Source organism: Echinops telfairi, unplaced genomic scaffold (assembly GCF_000313985.2).
Source record: "Echinops telfairi isolate 266 unplaced genomic scaffold, ASM31398v2 ScPeMD7_23;HRSCAF=83, whole genome shotgun sequence".
NCBI classification, from domain to species: domain Eukaryota; kingdom Metazoa; phylum Chordata; class Mammalia; order Afrosoricida; family Tenrecidae; genus Echinops; species Echinops telfairi.
Window position 1 is genome coordinate 53,083,560 of NW_022103920.1, and position 20,115 is coordinate 53,103,674.

A 20,115-nucleotide genomic window follows, 5' to 3' on the forward strand; every position below is an offset into this window, starting at 1 on the left:
TAACATTAGCTCACATTAAAACCCAAACCTTTTGCCAGCAAGTCTATTGTAACTCTTACCAACCCACTAAGACAGAGTAGAACCAGTCCCTAGGGTTTCTGAGGCCGCTGTTATTACAGAAATAGATGGCCACTTTTTTTTTTTTACTGCAGAGTTCTGGTAGGTTCAAGCTACCACCCTTTTTTTAGCAGCCAAGGGCTTTAACCACTGCAACACAGGGATCCTACCTCACTTTAAACGGATCTCCAACCTTCAATAACCTCCGCAGATATCCAGCTAACATAAAATAAATAAGTTTGGATGAGCCACGATCCCCCATTGACAGTGGAGTTAGGGAAGCTGGCATCATACTAATTCCCATTCGCTTATCTTTTCCCTGCTTGCACTTCATTCTCAGTCTAAGAATATGTTGGCCTTTCTGAGTTCTCAAGTACTGTTAAATTCCATAATAGTACATCTGATCAACAGAAGGGAAATAAAGAATATGATGACCCATTAGCCATGTTAACATTTTAGAAATGAAAAGGGACCTTTTACAAAAACTATAAACACCCTTAAAAATGTTCTTTCAATACCTTTTCTCGAACATTCACATTCGCTAGGTCCTTAACTGAACAGCTGTCATACGTGAGACGGAGCCTCAGGATGTCCGTGTCGTGTTTTACCCCGTCCTTAGGCTCAGTTAATAAAGAAGTGTTGAGAACTGTTTCAATTATATTGTTTTATATCCGTGTGGGAGTCACTTTCTAACAGGTATGTATCTGGGCTATTCTTCCCTATCTTGTGACTGCATAACATTTGTTTTTTAAAATTGTGTGCTCTAGCCAAAGAATGTTGGATTCTTGCTCTCTGGATCCTGTTCCCCTGATCCTGTCAATATCATGTCCTCCTCAGCTTCCACGGTCATCCTTTTTAATGCCATAGGCTAGTTTAACTGAATCTGAACTTCCTAAGAATATAACCCTTCTTACCTCTGTCTTTATTGTAATTCATCAAGCTAGTTCATAGAAACTTTCGTGACACCCCAGTTGTAAAATTGGAGCCAGCTTGCTTCTAGTAGCTTTTGGGATCTTCATAGGTACTTATGAATCTGGACCCAGACAGTAGCTGTAACATTTCCATTACTGAAGGCCTGTTAAGAGCTACATTATGTTCTTACCTTAATTGGACTCCTGTCTAAATATAAAATAAAGACCAATTTAATTCTCTCTTGTCATTGACCTCTGATGTTTGTGAGACATAGACTTGCTTCATCTCTACCAAATGGGCCCTAAAAGGGCTGGCCACGTTGGTCCTCAACCTTTCAAATAAATCCATTTGAAACTGAGGTCAGAACTAATTGGATAATGAGCTAAACCTGAGAAGCCATTCTTCTGGCTGGAGGCCAGATCAGGCTGCTTCTGAAAGGGAGGACCTAGTTTTGAAATACTAGAATGATGAAGGACTTGAAAATTAGATTTTGGAGAAGGTTGTACATCTTTTTTAAAATTCTATTATATCTTTTATTTAAACTTCCTCTTTAGTTTGGGTTGTACATGCTGTTGGCAACACCAGCCAAGGGCAGAAATGATATTTTTCTACTGTGAAGGATGCTTGCTCCCTTAGAGTGCCTCAGCCTGAGAAATCGGAAACTTTCCAGAGTTTATCCACTGTTGTTCTAGTTCCTTGGGCTTTCAATGAATTCCCAAATTTTCATCCAAACCACAACTCTTTCAAAACCTGCTGTGAAAGCAAACATGAATTCAGAATCAGTAGTCAAGCTGTGAGAACAGGGACCAGGCGTTAAATTTTGTGTTTTCCTCTGGCTGAAGAAACTAAGTTTCTGGTTAAAGAAGTGCTGAGTTGTAAGTGATGGAGATATTTGTGAAGATAGTAAAGTTAGTTTTCTCCTCCACTTTCTTCCAGGATCTTTCACTCCATTCTGAGTGTGCAGGTGTACTGTAGGTACAATAGGACAAAATAACTCCTAGTGGACATAAAGTAAACTGTGAGCTTTAGGGAGACAAGATTTCCCTCTGGGGAAATTGAGAACTTTGTCTTAGTAAGGTCAAGGAGGAAGGACTCTTTCTCTGATGCCAATCAATCTGGTACACTCTGACCAGACGCAGTAAGTGATGTCCATCACTGTCCGGAGACCTTCTACTTTTACTAACACCTTTCATCATCCCCTTTCATTGCTCTTTCCTACTCATTTTCTGTGCATGCCATTTGGTACAAGAGATGGTTGTCTGACTGGTAGGGAATCCTGGGTGTTCTCCTCCTAAGATGTGAATCGGGGTGTGTTTGGATGTGATCTAACATTACTCCGTGGATGACAACCAAACTGCACAGAATCTATGTGCTATGATGGTGTCGCGGTTCCATGTTGGGCTGCTAACTGCAAGATCAGCAGTTTGAAATCACCAGCCACTCCTCGAGATGAAGATGAGGCTTTCTACTCCTTTAAAGACTTGAACTCTTGGAAGCCCACAGGGGCAGTTCAGCTCTGTCCTATGTGGGCATTATGAGTTGGAATCAACTTGATGGCAATGAGTTTGGTTTGGTTGGTTGCCAATAAAATAGAATGCCATAAAATAAAAAAGCAACTATTTTCCAAGTGAGTCATTTGACTTAAAAGCAACTGAAAAACCACCAGGCAACACCAGATATTATTGATCTCAAACGCGAGGGCTGTTTGAGCCGCTCTGTCACTTACAAGTCATTCCTGCAGCACCTGGAGAACAGGGTGTGGCTCTCTTACCTGCCCTCTCCCTACTCTGGGAAGAGTTGTGCTTGGAATAACCAATTAATAAAACAATTTTTCTCCCAGGTGGACTATTGGACAGAAATGGTTCCAATTTTTCTTCTAAGATTTTGTTTTGTTATTTCACATGCTAATTCCAAAACTGAAAATTAGGACATTCAGGCTGACAATAAATTTATCTTCATATTTGAAACGTGTGCTTTATGTATTTTTAAGGATTTAGACACCAAACCTGATGTTGTTACCTAACAAAGCAAATTTAGAGTAGGCAAACTTGTAGTGAAATACAAGATTCTGCCAAAAGTATTATTTATAGCACCTGTATATTACCTGGAGTATATATTCCCCAAATTGAAGTTACTAAATCAAAAGTTGCATGCATTTAAATTTTAAGAAATTTTGCTAAATTACCCTCTGATGGAGATGTGTCCATTTATACCCTACAAACAAGGAGTGGGAGGTCTTGCTTCTTCCCTACAGCCTCACTAATAGCATAAGGAGCGCTGTTGGCTTCGTGCATTGGTAGTTGGTGCTGCTAACACCAAGGTCAGCAGTTTGAACCCACCAGCCACTCTGGGAGAAAGTGAGACTTTCTGATCTCATAAAGACTTTCACCCTCTGAAACTCCCAAGTGTCACTATGAGCCAACTTGATGGCCTTCACTTTGGAGAGTTTAACATAAAATACTGCAACTGTTAAAAATCACCAGAGACATACTAGCCTTAAGCCACACATATTGATTATTGTATGATTCTGTAGGTTAAAAATCCAAAATGTCACTGGGCTAACTACAAAAGAATCAGCAGAATTGCTTTCCTTTCTGGAGACTTGGGGAGAGAATCCATTTACTTGTCTTTTCCATTTTCTAGAGACTGCCCACATTCCTTAGCTCACGGCCCCTTCCACCTTCAAAGTTGGCTGTAGTCCATAGAGCCTTTCCCGTGCTGTATCACTCAGCCACCGATCCTTCTGCCTCCCACTTTCACATTACGGATCCTTGTTATTACCGTGTATGTTTTTGAGTGATACGAGCTAATCTCATGTCTTGACATTATAGATTATTGATGTCAGGTGCTGTGGGCCTTTATCTCACAGGGCCTTTATCTACAACAGAAAGAAGCAGTTCCCGTTTCTGTCCCATCTTCAAAATTGTTGTTAGGTTTGAACACATTGTTGTAGCCACTGTGGCAATCCATTTCGTTAAAGGTCCTTTTCTTTTTTACTAACTTTCTACTTTACAAGCATGATGTCCTTTTTCAGAGCAGGTCCCTCCTGATAGCATGCTTGAAATAGAAGACGTCTTGCCAACTTGCTTCTAAGGAGCGCTCTAGCTGTACTTCTTCCCAACCAGATGCGTTTGTCCTTCTGGCTGCCTTTGGCACTTCCAATACTCTTCAACAATATCATAATTTAAATACACCAGTCCATTTGTGTCTTCCTTATCCGTTTTCCAGCTTCCTCATACATACGAGATTATTAAAAATACCTTGCTGAGATCAAGCAAAATGATTAGTAAACTTGGTCTGACAGTAAATTTATTCTTGTATTTAGAATTTGTGTTTTCTGTATTTTAAGGATTAGACTAAATGACATCGTGCTCTTCAACATTTTGAAGAAGTCTTGTGTGACATATTTGCCCAGTGCAATATGTTGTTCAATTTCTTGGCTGCTGCTTCCTTAACTACTGCTTCTTGATTGAAGTAAAATAAAATTTGTAGCAATTTCCATCTTTCTCCATTTATCATGAGGTTGTCTCTGGGTCCCGTTGTGAGGCTCTGGTTGCTGTAGGTTGAGTTGCACTGCAGACTGAAGGCTGCAGGGGGCTCCTCGACAGTGACTGTTTCAAGCCCTCTTCACTTTCAGTAAGCAAAGTGGTGACATCTGCATATTGCAGGCTGTTAATGAAACTTCCTCCAATCCTAATGCCAGGTTCTTCCTCCTATAGTTTGGTTTCTCATATTGTGCATGCAGAATAGAGAGTGAATAAATATGAAAGTATACAATCCTGATGAACACCTTTCCTGATTTTAAATTATGCAGTATCCTCTTGTTCTGTTTGAACAACTACCCCTTGATCTAGGAAGTGGTTCTACACAAGCACAATTAAGTGTTCTGGAATCCCCATTCTTCACAATGTTACACATATTTTGTATGATCCACACAGTTGAATACCTTTGTGTAGTCAATAAAAAGGCAAGTATATATCTCTCTGGTCTTCTCTGATTTCAGGTAAGATTCATGTCATATCATTGACATCCCTCTTCCATAACCTCTTGTGAACCCACCTTGTATTTCTGGCAGCTTCCTATCAATGTATTGTTTCAACAGTTTTAACTATTTAAATATCACAAAAATTAAAAATGTTTGTGATAATATTTTGTGATATCGATATTATTTGATAATTTCTGCATTCTGTTGGGTCACCTTTCTGTGACTGGGCACAAATATGAATCTCTTCTAGTCAGTTAGCCAAGGAGCTGTCTTCCAAGTTTCTTGGCATAGAATAGTGAGTTTTTCTACTTCTGCATCCATTTGTCAAAGCCTTTCTATTTATATCCCTACAATTCTTGGAACCTTTTTCTTTGCCGTGATGCACCTGGGCCTTTTTCCTTCAATACCAACAATTCTTCATCCTATGCTACTCTTGAACTGGTGACCCAGCAAACAAATGTTTAAAATTATTTTTAATACAATAACTCTATATGTTCCTTCCATCTACTTTTAATGCTTCCTGTATCATTCAACATTTTGCCCATAGAATTAATTCTTCAATACTGGAATTCAAAGCTTGAACTTTTTTTCAGTTCTTTCAACTGGAGAAATACTGGGCATATCCCTCCCTTCTGGGTCTCTAGCTCTGGGACTTTGCACGATAATTATAATGCTTTGGCTCCTCAAGCTGCCTTTTGAAAATTCTCTTCAGCTCTTTTACGTCATCATTTCTTCCATCCACTTTAGCTCAGTGTCTGAGTTTTAGCTTCGATCTTTTTTCTTTCTCTCCTCTCTCTTCAACATTTTGCTTCTTATATGACATCCTTGATGTGAACCCACAGCTCAGCTGGCCTTCAGGTAATAGTGTTTAATGCATCAAATCTGTTCCGGAGATAATCTCTAAATTCAAGTAAGATACGTTTTCACCTGCTTCATATGCGTGTGAAAGTTGGACACTGCATAAGAAGACAGAAGGGAAATGATGCATTTGAACTGTGGTGTGGGTGAGGAATATTAAACACACCATGGACTGTCAAACAAACAGAGATCTGTCTTGTAAGAAGTACATCCAGAAGGCTCCTTAGAGGCAGGGATGATGAGCCTGGGTCTCGTGTACATTGGGCATGTTGTGAGGAGAGACCCGTCCCTGGAGAAGGACAGTGTGCTTGGTAAAGTGGAGAGATGGTGAAAAAGAGGAAGGCCCTTCAGGAGACGGACGGACAAAGTGGCTGCAACAATGCACTCAAACATCGGAGCAATGGTGAGCACGGTGAGGGCCGGGTAGTGTTTTGTACTGTTGTACATAGGGTCGCCATGAGTCCGAACCGATTCTATGGTACCTACCAACAACACATACTCGAGGTTGTATTTCTGCCTAGTGGGCTTGTTTAAATTATCTGCAACTTGGATTTGCATATCAGAAATTGATTACTCATTCCACTGTCTGCCCCAGCCTTGTTTCGTCTGATAATACTGAGTTTCTATATCATCTCTCCCAACAAATATAGTCAGCTTAAAGCCTGTAGCCTCTATCTGGTGAGGTTGCCTTGTATAATTGCCATTTGTTTATTCTTTAAAGGTATTTGTCATAAAGTCTGACAAATCATGTAATCTTCAGCTTCATTTCTATCAACAATATTTTCCAACTATTGATGCTTCCTCAACTTTTGCATTCCAATCACCAGTCATTTTAATGCATATTAATTGCATGTTTGATCAAATTAAGACTGAAGAAGTTGGTAGGATTCTTCATTGGCTTAAATTGATGGTGGATAAGTTTGAACAATAGTCCTATTAACAGATTGTCCTATCACAAACAGCATTGTACTTCAAGGTAAATCTTGAAATGTTCTTTTTGATAATGAATGAAAAGCCATTGCTCTTGAGTTTATCATTCCAGGAATAGTAAACCATATGCTTTTCAGATTCAAAATGACCAAGACCATTTCACTGCAACTTATTATTGGCTAGGATATAAATCACTATGCATTCCATATCATGTTTTAATGATTTCCAATTTTCCTAAATTCCTGACTTGTATACTCCACCTTCTAATTATTAATGACTCTTTCTAGATTGCTCTTCTCATTTTTAGTTAAGTCTCATCAGCATATGAAGGTCCTGAAAGTGTTACCCCATCCTGTCATCAATATTGCCTCTACCTCTTTCTCAGTGGTGTTTTGAGTGACTTTCAACTATAAAAGTTAGTGACTAGCAATCGTAACTGTTCCCCACCATATGAAAGGACTTCAAAAAGTTCAAGTTCAATATAAAATTCCATTCTCTTTAAATTCCATTTTCCCAAGAACTTTCTTGACGCCCCTGCCATATACTGTAACATAGTCACAGGTTCTGGCAATTAGGATGTGGACATTTTTCAGAAGCTATTATTCTGCCTACCATAATGTGGTTTTTTTCCAGTGACACTGAGGATATATTTATCTAAGCTCCACCTAGTTTGGGTTTTCTTTGATACTATTTGGAATTTACTAAGAGCTGTAAGAAAGAAAAAGATTGAAGTCAGCCGATCTGCATGGGGGCTATTCATCCTGTGCACTTAGGAACTTACACTAAAGCATAGATTCTGCACCTCACTGGGAACTTCAGAATATCGGTGTTTATGTAGCTAGCAGAACACTCTACCTATAGACACGTGCATGTATGTAGTCAATATAAATTTACTATGAAATATTAATGGAGCTTTATTAAGGTTGAGGGATGAGGAATAGAGTTCAATATTTTTCCTATTCATTCCAACTGTTTAGAACAAGCATATCATAAACATATAGTTAAAATTTTATTTTTATAAAGAAGAAAATCTGTTAATTTAATATTTTTACCAAAAAACATACTTCAGATGGAAAATATTTATGATGGCTGTATACAAATACCTTATAATGATGAGACACAAAGATTTGCCTGGTTCCTGTTGTGAAATCTTTAAAAGAAAGTGCCTGCATATATCCCATAAAACAATGGCTGTGTGTTTGCCAGCTCCTCATTACCTGCTGAGCTCTGCGGAGGTCAGCACGACATTGTACTCGTGGTTATTGTTGACACTACACATTCAGTAATGTTGAATGAATGAATGAACTGATGAATGTATCCGTGTTTACTCTAGTCATTTTTGCGGCATGACTCTCAATGGTACGTGGTAAACGATGTCAACCTAGCAATCCTCATACCCTGTGATTTAAATTTTGCTGAGTTATGATATCAAGTAATTGAATGATCACATCTAAGACTCCTAAACGGTGTTCTTGTTTTGTTTTTGTCTTTCACTTTACATGCCACAGCTCCATTCAACCCAGATAAAGGTGCGGACAGCATCGTCAAGTTTGACAGTTTTGGAGATGGAATGGGTCGATACAACGTGTTCAATTTTCAGTATGTGAGCGGCAAGTATTCCTACTTGAAGGTCGGTCACTGGGCAGAAAGCCTTTCACTAGATGCCGACGCCATCCACTGGTCCCGGAACTCAGTCCCCACCTCGCAGTGCAGCGACCCCTGTGCCCCCAATGAAATGAAGAACATGCAACCAGGGGACGTCTGCTGCTGGATCTGCATCCCCTGCGAGCCCTACGAATACCTGGCTGACGAATTTACCTGTATGGATTGTGGTCCTGGCCAGTGGCCCACCACTGACCTCTCTGGCTGCTTTGACCTCCCCGAGGACTACATCAAGTGGGAAGATGCCTGGGCCATTGGTCCAGTCTCCATCGCTTGCCTGGGTTTTGTGTGCACATGCATGGTTGTGACTGTTTTTATCAAGCACAACAACACACCTTTGGTCAAAGCATCGGGCCGGGAGCTCTGCTACATCTTGTTGTTTGGAGTTGGGCTGTCATATTGCATGACATTCTTCTTCATTGCGAAGCCATCCCCAGTCATCTGCGCACTGCGCCGACTAGGGCTCGGGACCTCCTTCGCTGTCTGCTACTCAGCCCTGCTCACCAAGACCAACTGCATTGCCCGCATCTTTGATGGGGTCAAGAATGGCGCTCAGAGGCCAAAATTCATCAGCCCCAGTTCGCAGGTTTTCATCTGTCTGGGTCTGATCCTGGTGCAAATTGTGGGCGTGTCTGTGTGGCTCCTTCTGGAGGCTCCGGGTACCAGAAGACACACCCTTGCGGAGAAACGGGAAAGAGTCATCTTAAAGTGCAATGTCAAAGATTCCAGCATGTTGATCTCCCTTAGTTACGACGTGCTCCTGGTGATCCTATGCACTGTGTATGCCTTCAAAACGCGGAAGTGCCCCGAAAATTTCAACGAAGCCAAGTTCATTGGTTTTACCATGTATACCACATGCATCATCTGGTTGGCCTTCCTCCCTATATTTTATGTGACATCAAGTGACTACAGAGTAAGTCTTCGAATGTTGTTGTTTTGTTTTGTTTTCCTTTGCCTGGTTCTTTCATATTGCCAGTGTGTCATTGCCCAGAATTTAAAACCGACGCCTTTTATTTGATCTCAGCAATTAGTTGGGTAATTACAAATGCTATCATGAACCTCTATATTAATGTAGAAGTTGATTTATTCTGAAAGCATTTCATCAGTGCATACAATATCTGAAGCACTGTCTTCAGCACAGGGAGAAAGATATATAAAAATGGCACAGTCATTAAAGCAACTTTTCATCTAATTGGAGAAAATCAATACACATGCATATTTATGATTGATACACACATAAATATACATATAGCAAGAACTTTAATTAAATTTTAAAAGTGATCAACAGGAGAACAAAACTTATACAGCTAAGAACCTAATGAGCATACTTCAAATTAGGTACCAGAGGATCTGGCCACCACAGATCAATCTATAAATTTTAAAAACCTGCAACAGTAAGCCAGGATTGCTTCCAAGATTTTAAAACTTTCATCCAAGGTTTGAAAGCATTAGAATGTACTTTGTGAAACCCTTCTCAATGTTAGTTTCTCAAGACCAGAGGTCAGCAAACTTTTGAGGCGGAAGAGCTAATCCTGTCTCTCACAATTTGAAAATTATCCAAAAGCCATAAATATATTGTTACAAACAAATGAAATCACCATTATCTGAATAATATCCTTTAAAATGTTATAAATCAAACTAGGATAGTTTTATTTTAATTTTCAAGTTTCCTTCAGAGGCACATGTACATCCCAAAAGAGCCACAGTTTGCTGACCCTCCTCTAGACACATATGTAGGATTCCTAGTCCTTGTTATCCCTGCTGTCGTCATTTATGACACACAGAGAGAGCCCGTGTGTAGCAGAGCAAACCACTTCCCTGTCCTGGATCGTCTCGCCATTCCCTCCTGGAGCCCATCATTACAGCCACTGTGGCATTTCATTCCATTGAGGGGCTTCCTCTTTTCTGCCCAACTTCTACTTTACCAAGTATGAAGTCCTTTCCAGGGACTGGTCTCTCCTAGTAACATGTCCAAAGTACATGAGATGAAATCTTGCCATCATTGCTTCTAAGGAACATACCATATGAGTGCATATATATTACATGGACACACATATATATAGTACATGTGTATTATACATACACCTATTATTTATGTGTATTATATATACAAGTATAGTATGTGTGGGTTGTATATAATATGTATTGCATATATGTAAAATATCTGTTAAATGGGTTAAGGGTTTTAGATATATACATATATATACATTTTAAAAAATCATTTTATTGGGACTCTTACAGTTCCTATCACAATCCATACATCCATCCATTTATATACATTATTTGAACTAGCTAAAAGTTTTACCGTACGTATCCAAGTAACCTAATTAAGGCCTTCATCAAATAGTCTTAGCAATATATAGTTCAAATGACTGGCCTTCAATGTAATTATCATCTCTTCTGAAAGAATCAGTTCATCAGCTCATCATAATCTCTAAAATCGCTGAGTCCACTGGTCAGCTGTTGTGGCGTTTCAATTCTGATTTTAGTGGGTTTCAATGAATGACTATTAGAGCACTTCTGTGCTTGAGGCAATTAATTCTGATCCTCTACATTTCTGAAATAATGAAAGTTTAAAGTTTGCCAGAGACAGAATGGTTTCCTTTTGTTTACCAGTTATGCAAAATGAAGTACTTCCATAGGTTGGAATTACCCACATTATTGGCAATGCCCACATTGCCAAAAAATCTGGAAAATTGTGCTGCAACAAGAAGATAAAATTATTTAAAGCATGGAATCAAGAGACTGGCAAAGTTTAATGTATCAAGTCTATAAAATGATGCACAACCATATGACTGAACTCAACACTACCTTAACAAATGCATTATGAAAATGAAAAACATAAGTTTAATGTTAAGGTAGTGGTGAAACTTTCTAAAATGACATAAATTTTTTTTTAAATCTTCACGGAAGAATAACATCTGAACTAGGATGGCATATTCCAAGGTTAAATTAAAGCAGCCTTTCGAGGCTGGGAAAATTGACAGGGAGGAGGCGAGCCATTGTAAGGGGTCTGTGGCACAACAGTTTAGTGCTTAGCTGCTAACTGAGAGGTTGGTGGTTCGAATTTGCTCAACAGCCTTGTGGGAGAAAGGCCTGGCTTCTGCAGAGGTCACACCCAAGACAAGTCGAAGCGGCAGTTCTACTCTGTCGCGCGAGATGGCCTCACCACGAAGTGCAATTAACTGACCACAACATAGGCAATGTATGAGGGCAAGTAAAAAGAGTACTGCTATAAAACAAAGAAAGCTTTATGAAGCAAAATATCAAAATGTGAAGCTATTGTTGGTCAGTATTTCCCCATCTAGATATAGACACTTCAGAAGGCAGGGCAGACACGTGTTGCTTGATGGATTCGGCACACTTTGACTTATGCCACATCAACATGGCAGTTCGGCCATCCTCGAAGGGCTCAAATTGTGTTCCTTTGCAATATTCTTTGAATTTGGGGAACCAGAGGAAGCCTGAAGGGGTACGATCAGGCCTGTAGGGTAGGAAGGGTCAAGTTTTCCAACCGAAGTTTTCTGGGATAGCCTTCACTGCCCTTAAAGAAGACACAGGGGCTTTGTTGTGATGGAGAACACCTGATGGACATGAGTCTCCTGATCTTTCTCTTCCTAATGCAGTCTTCCGTCGACTTCAAACGTACTCACAGTACAACAAGTGTTCATCCTCTGTCCTTTTAGAAGAACCTATCGAGATTTCCGCTTGGAAATTCCAAAACACGGCCACCATAACGTTCTGAGCGGACCTCTCTGCCTTGGAACTAACTGGCTTGGCAGATCTCCCAAGAACTCACTGTTTTGGGTGGACCCTTTTTATTCTTAAGCTATCCCAACAAGACTAAAAGGCCCTAGTGGCATGGTGGACTATGCACTGCGCCAGCTGACCCCAAGGTGGGCAGCTCAAACCCACCAGTCAATCAATCTGTGGAAGAAAGACAAGGCTGTGTGCTCCTGTAAAGATTTCAAAGACTAGGAAACCCAAAGAAGCAGCCCTGGGCTGTCCCATAGGGCTGCTGTGAGGTGGAATCTGCTCAAGAGCAGAGTTTGGTTTTGAGCTTAACAAAGCCAAGACACGTATATTACGGAGAGAAATTTTCTGAAACCATCCACTAATCACAGAGACATGTTTAAGCACATTTTATTTGTATGAACTCATGTGTGTATGAACTAGAACCCTCGTGACAATCTATGTTGACTTACAACCCCGTGTGTGTGTGTGTGTGTGTGTGTGTGTGTGTGTTAACCAGAACCCTAGTGGCAATACATGTTGACTTACCCTTGTCCTCTACTCCCCCTCTCTAGCTTTTGTCTGTAGACATCCTCTCCAAATGAACTGCAAGGATTGTTTGTTAAAGAAGTTCTTAGGGAGACACATTCAGTGGACGTGGTTTGGGTTGTTGAGACTGCAATATGATTTAAATAGTCATTATTTCACCATGGGCCTCTGATGAGAGCAGCCATGATGGCATAGTGATTACTTATTGGACTGCCACTCTCAAGGTCAGCAATTAGAAACCACCAGCTGCTCAGCAGGAAAAAGATGGGGGTTTCTACTCCTGTAAACAGTTACAGTCTTGGAAGCTCACAGGGCACTGCTACCCTGTCCTTCAGGCTTACTGTGGGCCAGAATCCACTCAACCGCAATGGGTTTGCTTGTTGTTCTATCTTGGTTTCAAGACGGTGGCTTGAAACTATTCAAGGTACAAAAGATTAAAAATAGAACAGAAAATACTGCTGAGAATAAACACAACATTATAGTAAATTAAATTTCATTGGAAGAATTATCTTATTTTTTAAACTATATATATATATATATATAAACAAAATAATGACATAGTAGAACAACTGATTGGATGCAGTTGTCTGGACACATCAGAAATTGCACCACATGGTGTAAGTTGCAAGGCAGATGGGGCAGACATGATGGAGTTGAGTTTCATAAGGTATATATACTTAGATATTCAATCACATGAAGATTGTCTGAGGCCTCATTAACCCCTACTAATGCCATGCCCAAATTTGACAAAGGTTGAAAAAGAAAGAAACAAGGTCAACGGAAACCTCCAACACAGTGGTTTTCAAATTTGGCTGGAAAAAAAAATGACTCCAGACGGGAACCTTAAAAATGTATATTCATACTTGGGCCACCCCCACCACCCCGGCTCCTGAGACATCATTGGTCTGGGCTGTGGCCTGGGCATCAGGGTTTCTCAAAGCTCCTCTGGTGGCTCTACTTTGCAGCTAAGGTCAAATAGCATGGCTCTAATGTGTTACATTTTTCTTGTTCACAGATAATATTTGTTTCACAACCTGCCTTGCGCTGTTGAAATTTGTCAGATTTAGGAAACTGAGCAATCACTCACAAATATCCAAATGTTTGGTTTCTCTTTAAAAAGTAAGAGTCGTGAATTCAAATGCCTACGCACAACAACTAACTGGACCCGCTTCACTTTTGAAGGAGCCCTGGGGTTGCAGTGAGTTCTGAGTTGGGCTGCTACCTGCAGTCAGAAACCCCCAACCACTCCAAGGGCCACAGAGGAGGCTTTCTACCCCTGGAAAGAGTTGCAAGCTCAGAAACCCCTATGGGCAATTCTACTCTGCCCTATAGAGTCACTATGCGTGGTGATCCACTCCATGCCAGTGGCCTTGGTTCGGATTTCTAGTTAGCCTGCCCCTCTAGATGTGGCCTGCTCTCCTGTTTCTCATAGCCTCCCCCAACCGCTGAATTCTTATACCTGACTCCTTTCATTTGTGAACTTCGCTAGAAGCATTTGAACTTAGGACCCTTGTTTTGAAAGACTTATATAGATACAGAGCAAGCCTGGGATTGAAAATTTCCCAGAGGGAAACCATGTAGTGCAAATAGAATTAGCACTACCAGAAAAGTATCCCATAATTCACGGGTTGCTGGAAGCAGTTTGGGCATCAAACAGTCAAGAAGGTTTATGGCTCAGTACTTTAGCACCCATTGTGAGTTATAAATAAATATAAAGCACTATTCTAGTCTTCAAGAAGCTTATATCCCAGCAGGGGGAGAAAAAACTCAAGCATGAAAGAATTCAAGATTAACACAGGAGAATTTATAATTAAATTGGTTATACAGACTCTGAAGACCCAATTTTGCAACTACAACACACACACACACACACCATGTTCAATTGCTAAAAGCTTGCTCTTTCCAGGAATGATTCCTATTATGTGGAATTTTCCCCTGATCACTGATGGCCAGGTGCAATTAAAATAGCTAGAGACTAGAGGTCAGTGACTAAAGCAAGGCTGAAGAAGAATTAATGCACTTAAATTATGATGTTGCTGGAAAATATTGGCAGTCCTATGGACTGCCAGAAGAAAAAGCAAATCCATCTTGGAAGAATTACTGACAAAATGCTCCCTGGAAGCAAATTTGGAGAGACTTCATCCCATAAACTTGGTACAAGTTGTCAGTCCCTTGAGAAAAACATCAGGTTTGGTAGCCCGTGGGTGGAAAAGAGATAGATTGGCACGATGGTCACAGCAATGGGCTCAAATCGAGGGACAAGTGCAAACACGGCCATGGCCAGTGTCAGTGTTGTGTTCTGTGTACAGGGGTCACCATGAGTCACCACCAACCCATCAACACCTAAGAATGATAGGGAATGAAGTGAAGGGCTGGTGAAAGGAATGCTCCTGAGGCAAGACAGAAAGGAAACAATCAGAAGGCAATGATGGACCTTACTTAGTGATAGATGATTTGAAGATAGGAAGGATCTAATGAGTACCTGATCTCCACTATCCTTCTTGACACCCTGGAAAGTTGAAAATACAATAGGAGAAATGAGTAAACAAATATAGAGGATAATTAAATACCCAGGTGTCACCATTAAGAATAGGACAAGGTTTTTTTTCTGATCCAAATCTATATTCTCAGTACAACACCACAAACTTTCTATCCTTGTTCTGAAGAATGGGTTTGCAAAAGAGCCTACAACTGAAGCTATTACAGGTCTCCAAGACCCATCGTGGGGCCCAGCTGTTGCCTTTCTTCCTGAATAAGCATGGTGCACCCTACCTCCTGAACTCTCCAGGGAACTCGCCAAATCTCAGTGGTTCGCTGGTGTCATTCTGTGTTTCTAGTTTCACATTCCATGTGGGCACAGGACCCTGCACTGCTTTGTGAAAAGAAGACCCTGTAGCCTGCTCAACCCACACCCTTGTGCGAATTGTTCCAATCAAAGGAGCGACCAGCAGGCCAGCCCACCTCTCCACGCACAGTTGCCATAAGCAGGGTACCGTTCAAGCAGCATTCTTTGAACTTACTTCCTGTTGCTCAGTGGGCACCCATCTCCCCGATCCCGCCTCATTAGCAGGCAATAAAGTGGAGCACCACATATCTGCTTGGGTGTCTGTGCAATTTACTAATAAATGTCTGCCCCTTGCAATGGACTTCCCCTCCAATCCTGATAATCAAACAAAGAAGGCTCATATTTCCTACTTGAAAAAGTGGTGTGTGTGTGTGTGTGTGTGTGTGTGTGTGTGTGTGTGTGTGTGCAACATTTCATCCTCATTGTCAAAACTGTCAAGAACTGCACAGTCTGATTCCTTACCGTACTGGGAAGCTCACACGTTAGCATGCCACTGTTTTATGGAAGCTAACAAAAAGGACTTTCGGATTCGCAGCAGCAGTAGCCAGTGTCAGCCTCTGTGCTGGCTCCCCGAATTCCTATTCTACCTTCCACCCCCGTTCTACCCTCCACCCCCGCCCCCCATCCTCAAAAAAACCCCCAAAGCAAACTCAGGACCATCGAGTAGATTGAGACTCATAGCCACCCCCGGAGGACACGATAAACCTTCCCCTTTGAGCTTCTGAGTGTCCTTACAGGAGCAGAAAGGCCCCTCTTTCAAACTGGTAACTCATGGTTAGCAGCCCAACACCGTAACCATTAGGCCGTGGGAGCTTCTCATTCTCTCAGGTTGTGCAAAATGTGTCTAATATAAGGTGACCAGATTTAAAGTGGGACACCATTGAACGAGGGGGGGGGAGGGGTGTTCTTGATTTAAAAATTGGTCTATATGGACCAAATAGACCATTCCCTAGCTTGTCGTGCATTCTTTCCAAAAATTGGGACTTTTTTAAAACGCAAAAAACCGGGACGATCCTGCTAAAAGCGGGACGTCTGGTCACCTCAGTCTAGTAACCCCTGCACAAACAACGGGGCTGTGTTTCTGGAGTGGAAGTTTGTGCAAGAGAATCTGAATCTTTCACACGGACTAGTCTGCTGGCTCTTTGACACGGTGGGGAAATTACTCCCCAAGGCTGTAGGCAAAGAGTGCTTCGCTGCAGGACACATTATATCTTATCCGGCTCTTTGCTATGCAAACATCCGTGTAAAGCAAGGCTGGACCCAAATGACGCCGTGTCTCTGCTTGCAGAGATGTACAAATACGGAAGACCCGCAGAGAGCCGACAGGGTCAGAACACATGTTCTTGAGTTCAATGAGTGATTATGAGAGAAGGGTCGTGATCACAGAGGACCCTCAGACGTCTGTCTTACCCAACTGGGTGACAAAGCTACCTCACCGCTTCGAGTAGATTCCAGCTCATCGCCAGAGGACAGTGTTTGATTTGGGTTTCTGCGAGTGTTTCCACTTCCTCTCCCAGGTGACTCGTTACCAGCTCCATGAGTGGCCCACAGCTCCGCGCAGCTTTGCCATTGACTCCCATTTACACACATGGGGGGAAGGGATGAGGTTTTATTTACGTACTAATTCTGAAATTCCCATTATACACCCAAAAGAATCTGTCACAGCAATGATTGAATATGTAAGTCTGGAAGCCCATAAAATAAAGTCAGAGTTCATAATTAATATCTAGACGTTATCAATACAAACCAAAATATTATGCTGCTTGAGTCAATTCCAACTCGTAGCAACCCTGTGGGACAGAATAGAACTGCTCCCTAGGGATCCCAGAGCAGAGAGCCTCCTTTTTCTCCCATGTAGCAGGTGGCAGGTTCCAACAACTGACCTTGAGAGTGGCAGTCCAATGTGTAATCCCCTGTGCCACCAGAGCTCCTTTGACATTATCACCTTAAACTGAAAAACCCAATGTACTGCCATTGAGTCGATACCCGACATGTGACCACTACCCCAAAGCCATGGAATGCAATGACATAGTGGATTGAGAGGATCTAAAGTTGAAGTCTGAGATACCTCAGCACGAGTGGTTTACTCCAGGTAAAAGATTACAAGCATTAGAAACGTCCATTCCATTTTGTTTTGTTGCTGTTTTTTTAATGGAAAGCCTATTTAAGCTAAAATTCAGCCCATGGGTTTACTCTAATGTTGAAAGCATAATCCAGCTCTCCCATTCTAAAGCTAGTGTCTCCCCTTCACTACTCCAAAGTGCCCTCCTCACCTGGAGCTGATGAATGAGATGCTCTGTTCCTTTCAGTCAGCCAGAGCCCCTCTGCTATTGGTTCCTGTTGGTTGATTTATCAGAGAAAAGGCTATTATCTAGGATATAAAACCTTGGTACACGATAACAAACTCACCACCATTGAGTCAATTCTGGCTCATGGCAATTCTAAAGGACAGAGTAGATATACCCTCTCTCCCCACCACCCAGGTCAGTTTTCCAAGATTGTAAAAGCATGTTGGTGTACCAAACCTTTTTCCTGTGGAGTGGCTGACAATTGTTCAACCAGCAGTGGAGTACTGAACCACCACACATACACACACACACACACACACACACACACACACACACACACACACAAGACCCCCGAACTCACCGCTCTGAGTTCATTCAGTCCAGCTTTCCTTGATTCAAAAGGAAGGTCAGAGATTGGAGGGCACTATTTGTTAACAGCATTGTCTGGAAAGAAATTGAAAGGGAAATCTGCAATCACTCTAGAATTCCAAGGGGTCTCGAGGAAGACTATGGAACATTTTTACAAAACTGACAGAAGAAACAATTTCCATTTTCATTATCCAAAGTGATAAAATATGTCGTATCTAATCTGGGAACTGAAACCAGGACAATAACGATCTCAGAGAAGATGGCAAATTACGGCAAGTGACTTAGAAGAAGTTCCTAGTTCAAGGCCCAGTTTCCAGAAGAGTGAAAAGGGGGAGGGGAAACTTCCTAGTCGTGAATGGGTTTGTAGGCACCAGTTGTTGTTAGATGCCGAGGTGCCAACCCATAGCAACCCTATGCACAGCAGAAGGAAACGCAGCATGGGATGGTCCTGCGTCATCCTCCCAACGGTTCCTACGCTCGATCCCATTGTTACAGCCTCTGTGTCAGCCTATCTCCGTGAGGGCCTTACTCTTTTACACTGCCCCTCCATTGACCAAGTAGAACATCCTTCTCAGGGCACTGGTGTCTCATGACAATATGTCCAAAGATGAAGTTTTTCCATCCTTGCCTCTAAGGAGCCCTCGGGCCGTACCAATGCAAAGAGAGGTTGGCTGTCCTGTTAGCAGTGCACGGTACTTTCATGGGTACCTGCAGCACAAGAACATTGAGCAAAAGTATCTGATGACCCAAACTTCCAGAGATATGCCAATAAAAAAGGAAAAGAGAAGGTGCCTCTGAAGAAAGTTGGTAGGGTCCCCCCCAATTTAAGTAAATGGGTAACTGATAGGCAGAGCACCAGCAAGAAGAGGGGATGGGAACATATCAGAGGCCAAGTTCATTGACTGCAAACAGCAGCAAGCGTGCCATTCCATCACCGAGTTTTAAAGCATTGCTACTTAGTTTCTGACACTAGTGGTAATGCAGAAATGTCTCTATAAACATATAAATAAAAAAATAAAATAAGAAAAGCCGCATGACACCTTGGCAAGCACTCAGGAAAACCACACACAAATAGCGCTTGCTTTTAGTCCTAAGCAATGTTTCCACGAATGCCCCAAACCCAAAAAACTCCACTGTTTTTGCTGCATCAGCTTGGCTGTCATAAAGAGAGTGCTACGGATTATTCAGTTTTTCAGGGCTGGCATTGGTCCAATGTTCTTTTCAGTTCGACACCTTCTTGAATGTACACCTTCCTGAACATTAAGCAACCTTTTCTTGCAGGTGCAGACGACAACCATGTGCATATCCGTGAGCCTGAGTGGCTTCGTGGTTCTGGGCTGTTTGTTTGCACCCAAGGTGCATATCATCCTGTTCCAACCCCAGAAAAATGTGGTCACACACAGGCTGCACCTCAACAGGTTCAGTGTCAGTGGAACTGGGACTCCGTATTCTCAGTGTAAGTATGGGACTCATCGCTGGACCCTCGGGAAATAGGATTGTCATGGGGACCAGGCTGGGAGATGACACAAACAAACAGTGCATTTTGAAGCTTGATTGAAATTGAATCAATCGTGGTTCAACTGTGTGCCAGATACTGTGCTAGGGGCCGGGGACACAATGGTGAGCAGAAGAGTCCATTTCTGTTTTGGGGGTTCACATGGGAAAGAAAGACATTGAGTCCACACCTGCATGCAGTTGGGATTTTCAGCCATGCGAAATCAGAAAACCAGGTCGCTGCTCAGTTCAGTAGGTAACTGGAGCAAGTCGCTTTATTGCTCTCTGTTTCCATTACTCGTCACACCCGAGGACTGGACTAGATTGGTGTTCTGCAGTGTTTGTTCAACATTATGCAGGTGCTGAGAGTGTTTCTTGAACATTTAAAGGGGGAAGATAACTAAATGAGATGGAAAACACTATATCCTAAATAT

At 41.8% G+C, this 20,115-nt stretch overlaps 1 protein-coding gene across 1 annotated transcript in view; it reads left to right on the forward strand.

Moving 5' to 3' along the window:
• Positions 1 to 20,115, forward strand: part of GRM3 (glutamate metabotropic receptor 3) — a 253,947-nt gene that overhangs the window by 225,138 nt on the left and 8,694 nt on the right. The window contains exons 4-5 of the mRNA XM_045288986.1: positions 8,251 to 9,317; positions 19,469 to 19,643. Coding sequence (XP_045144921.1) covers positions 8,251 to 9,317; positions 19,469 to 19,643 — 1,242 coding nt within the window. The remainder of the gene's footprint in view (positions 1 to 8,250; positions 9,318 to 19,468; positions 19,644 to 20,115) is intronic.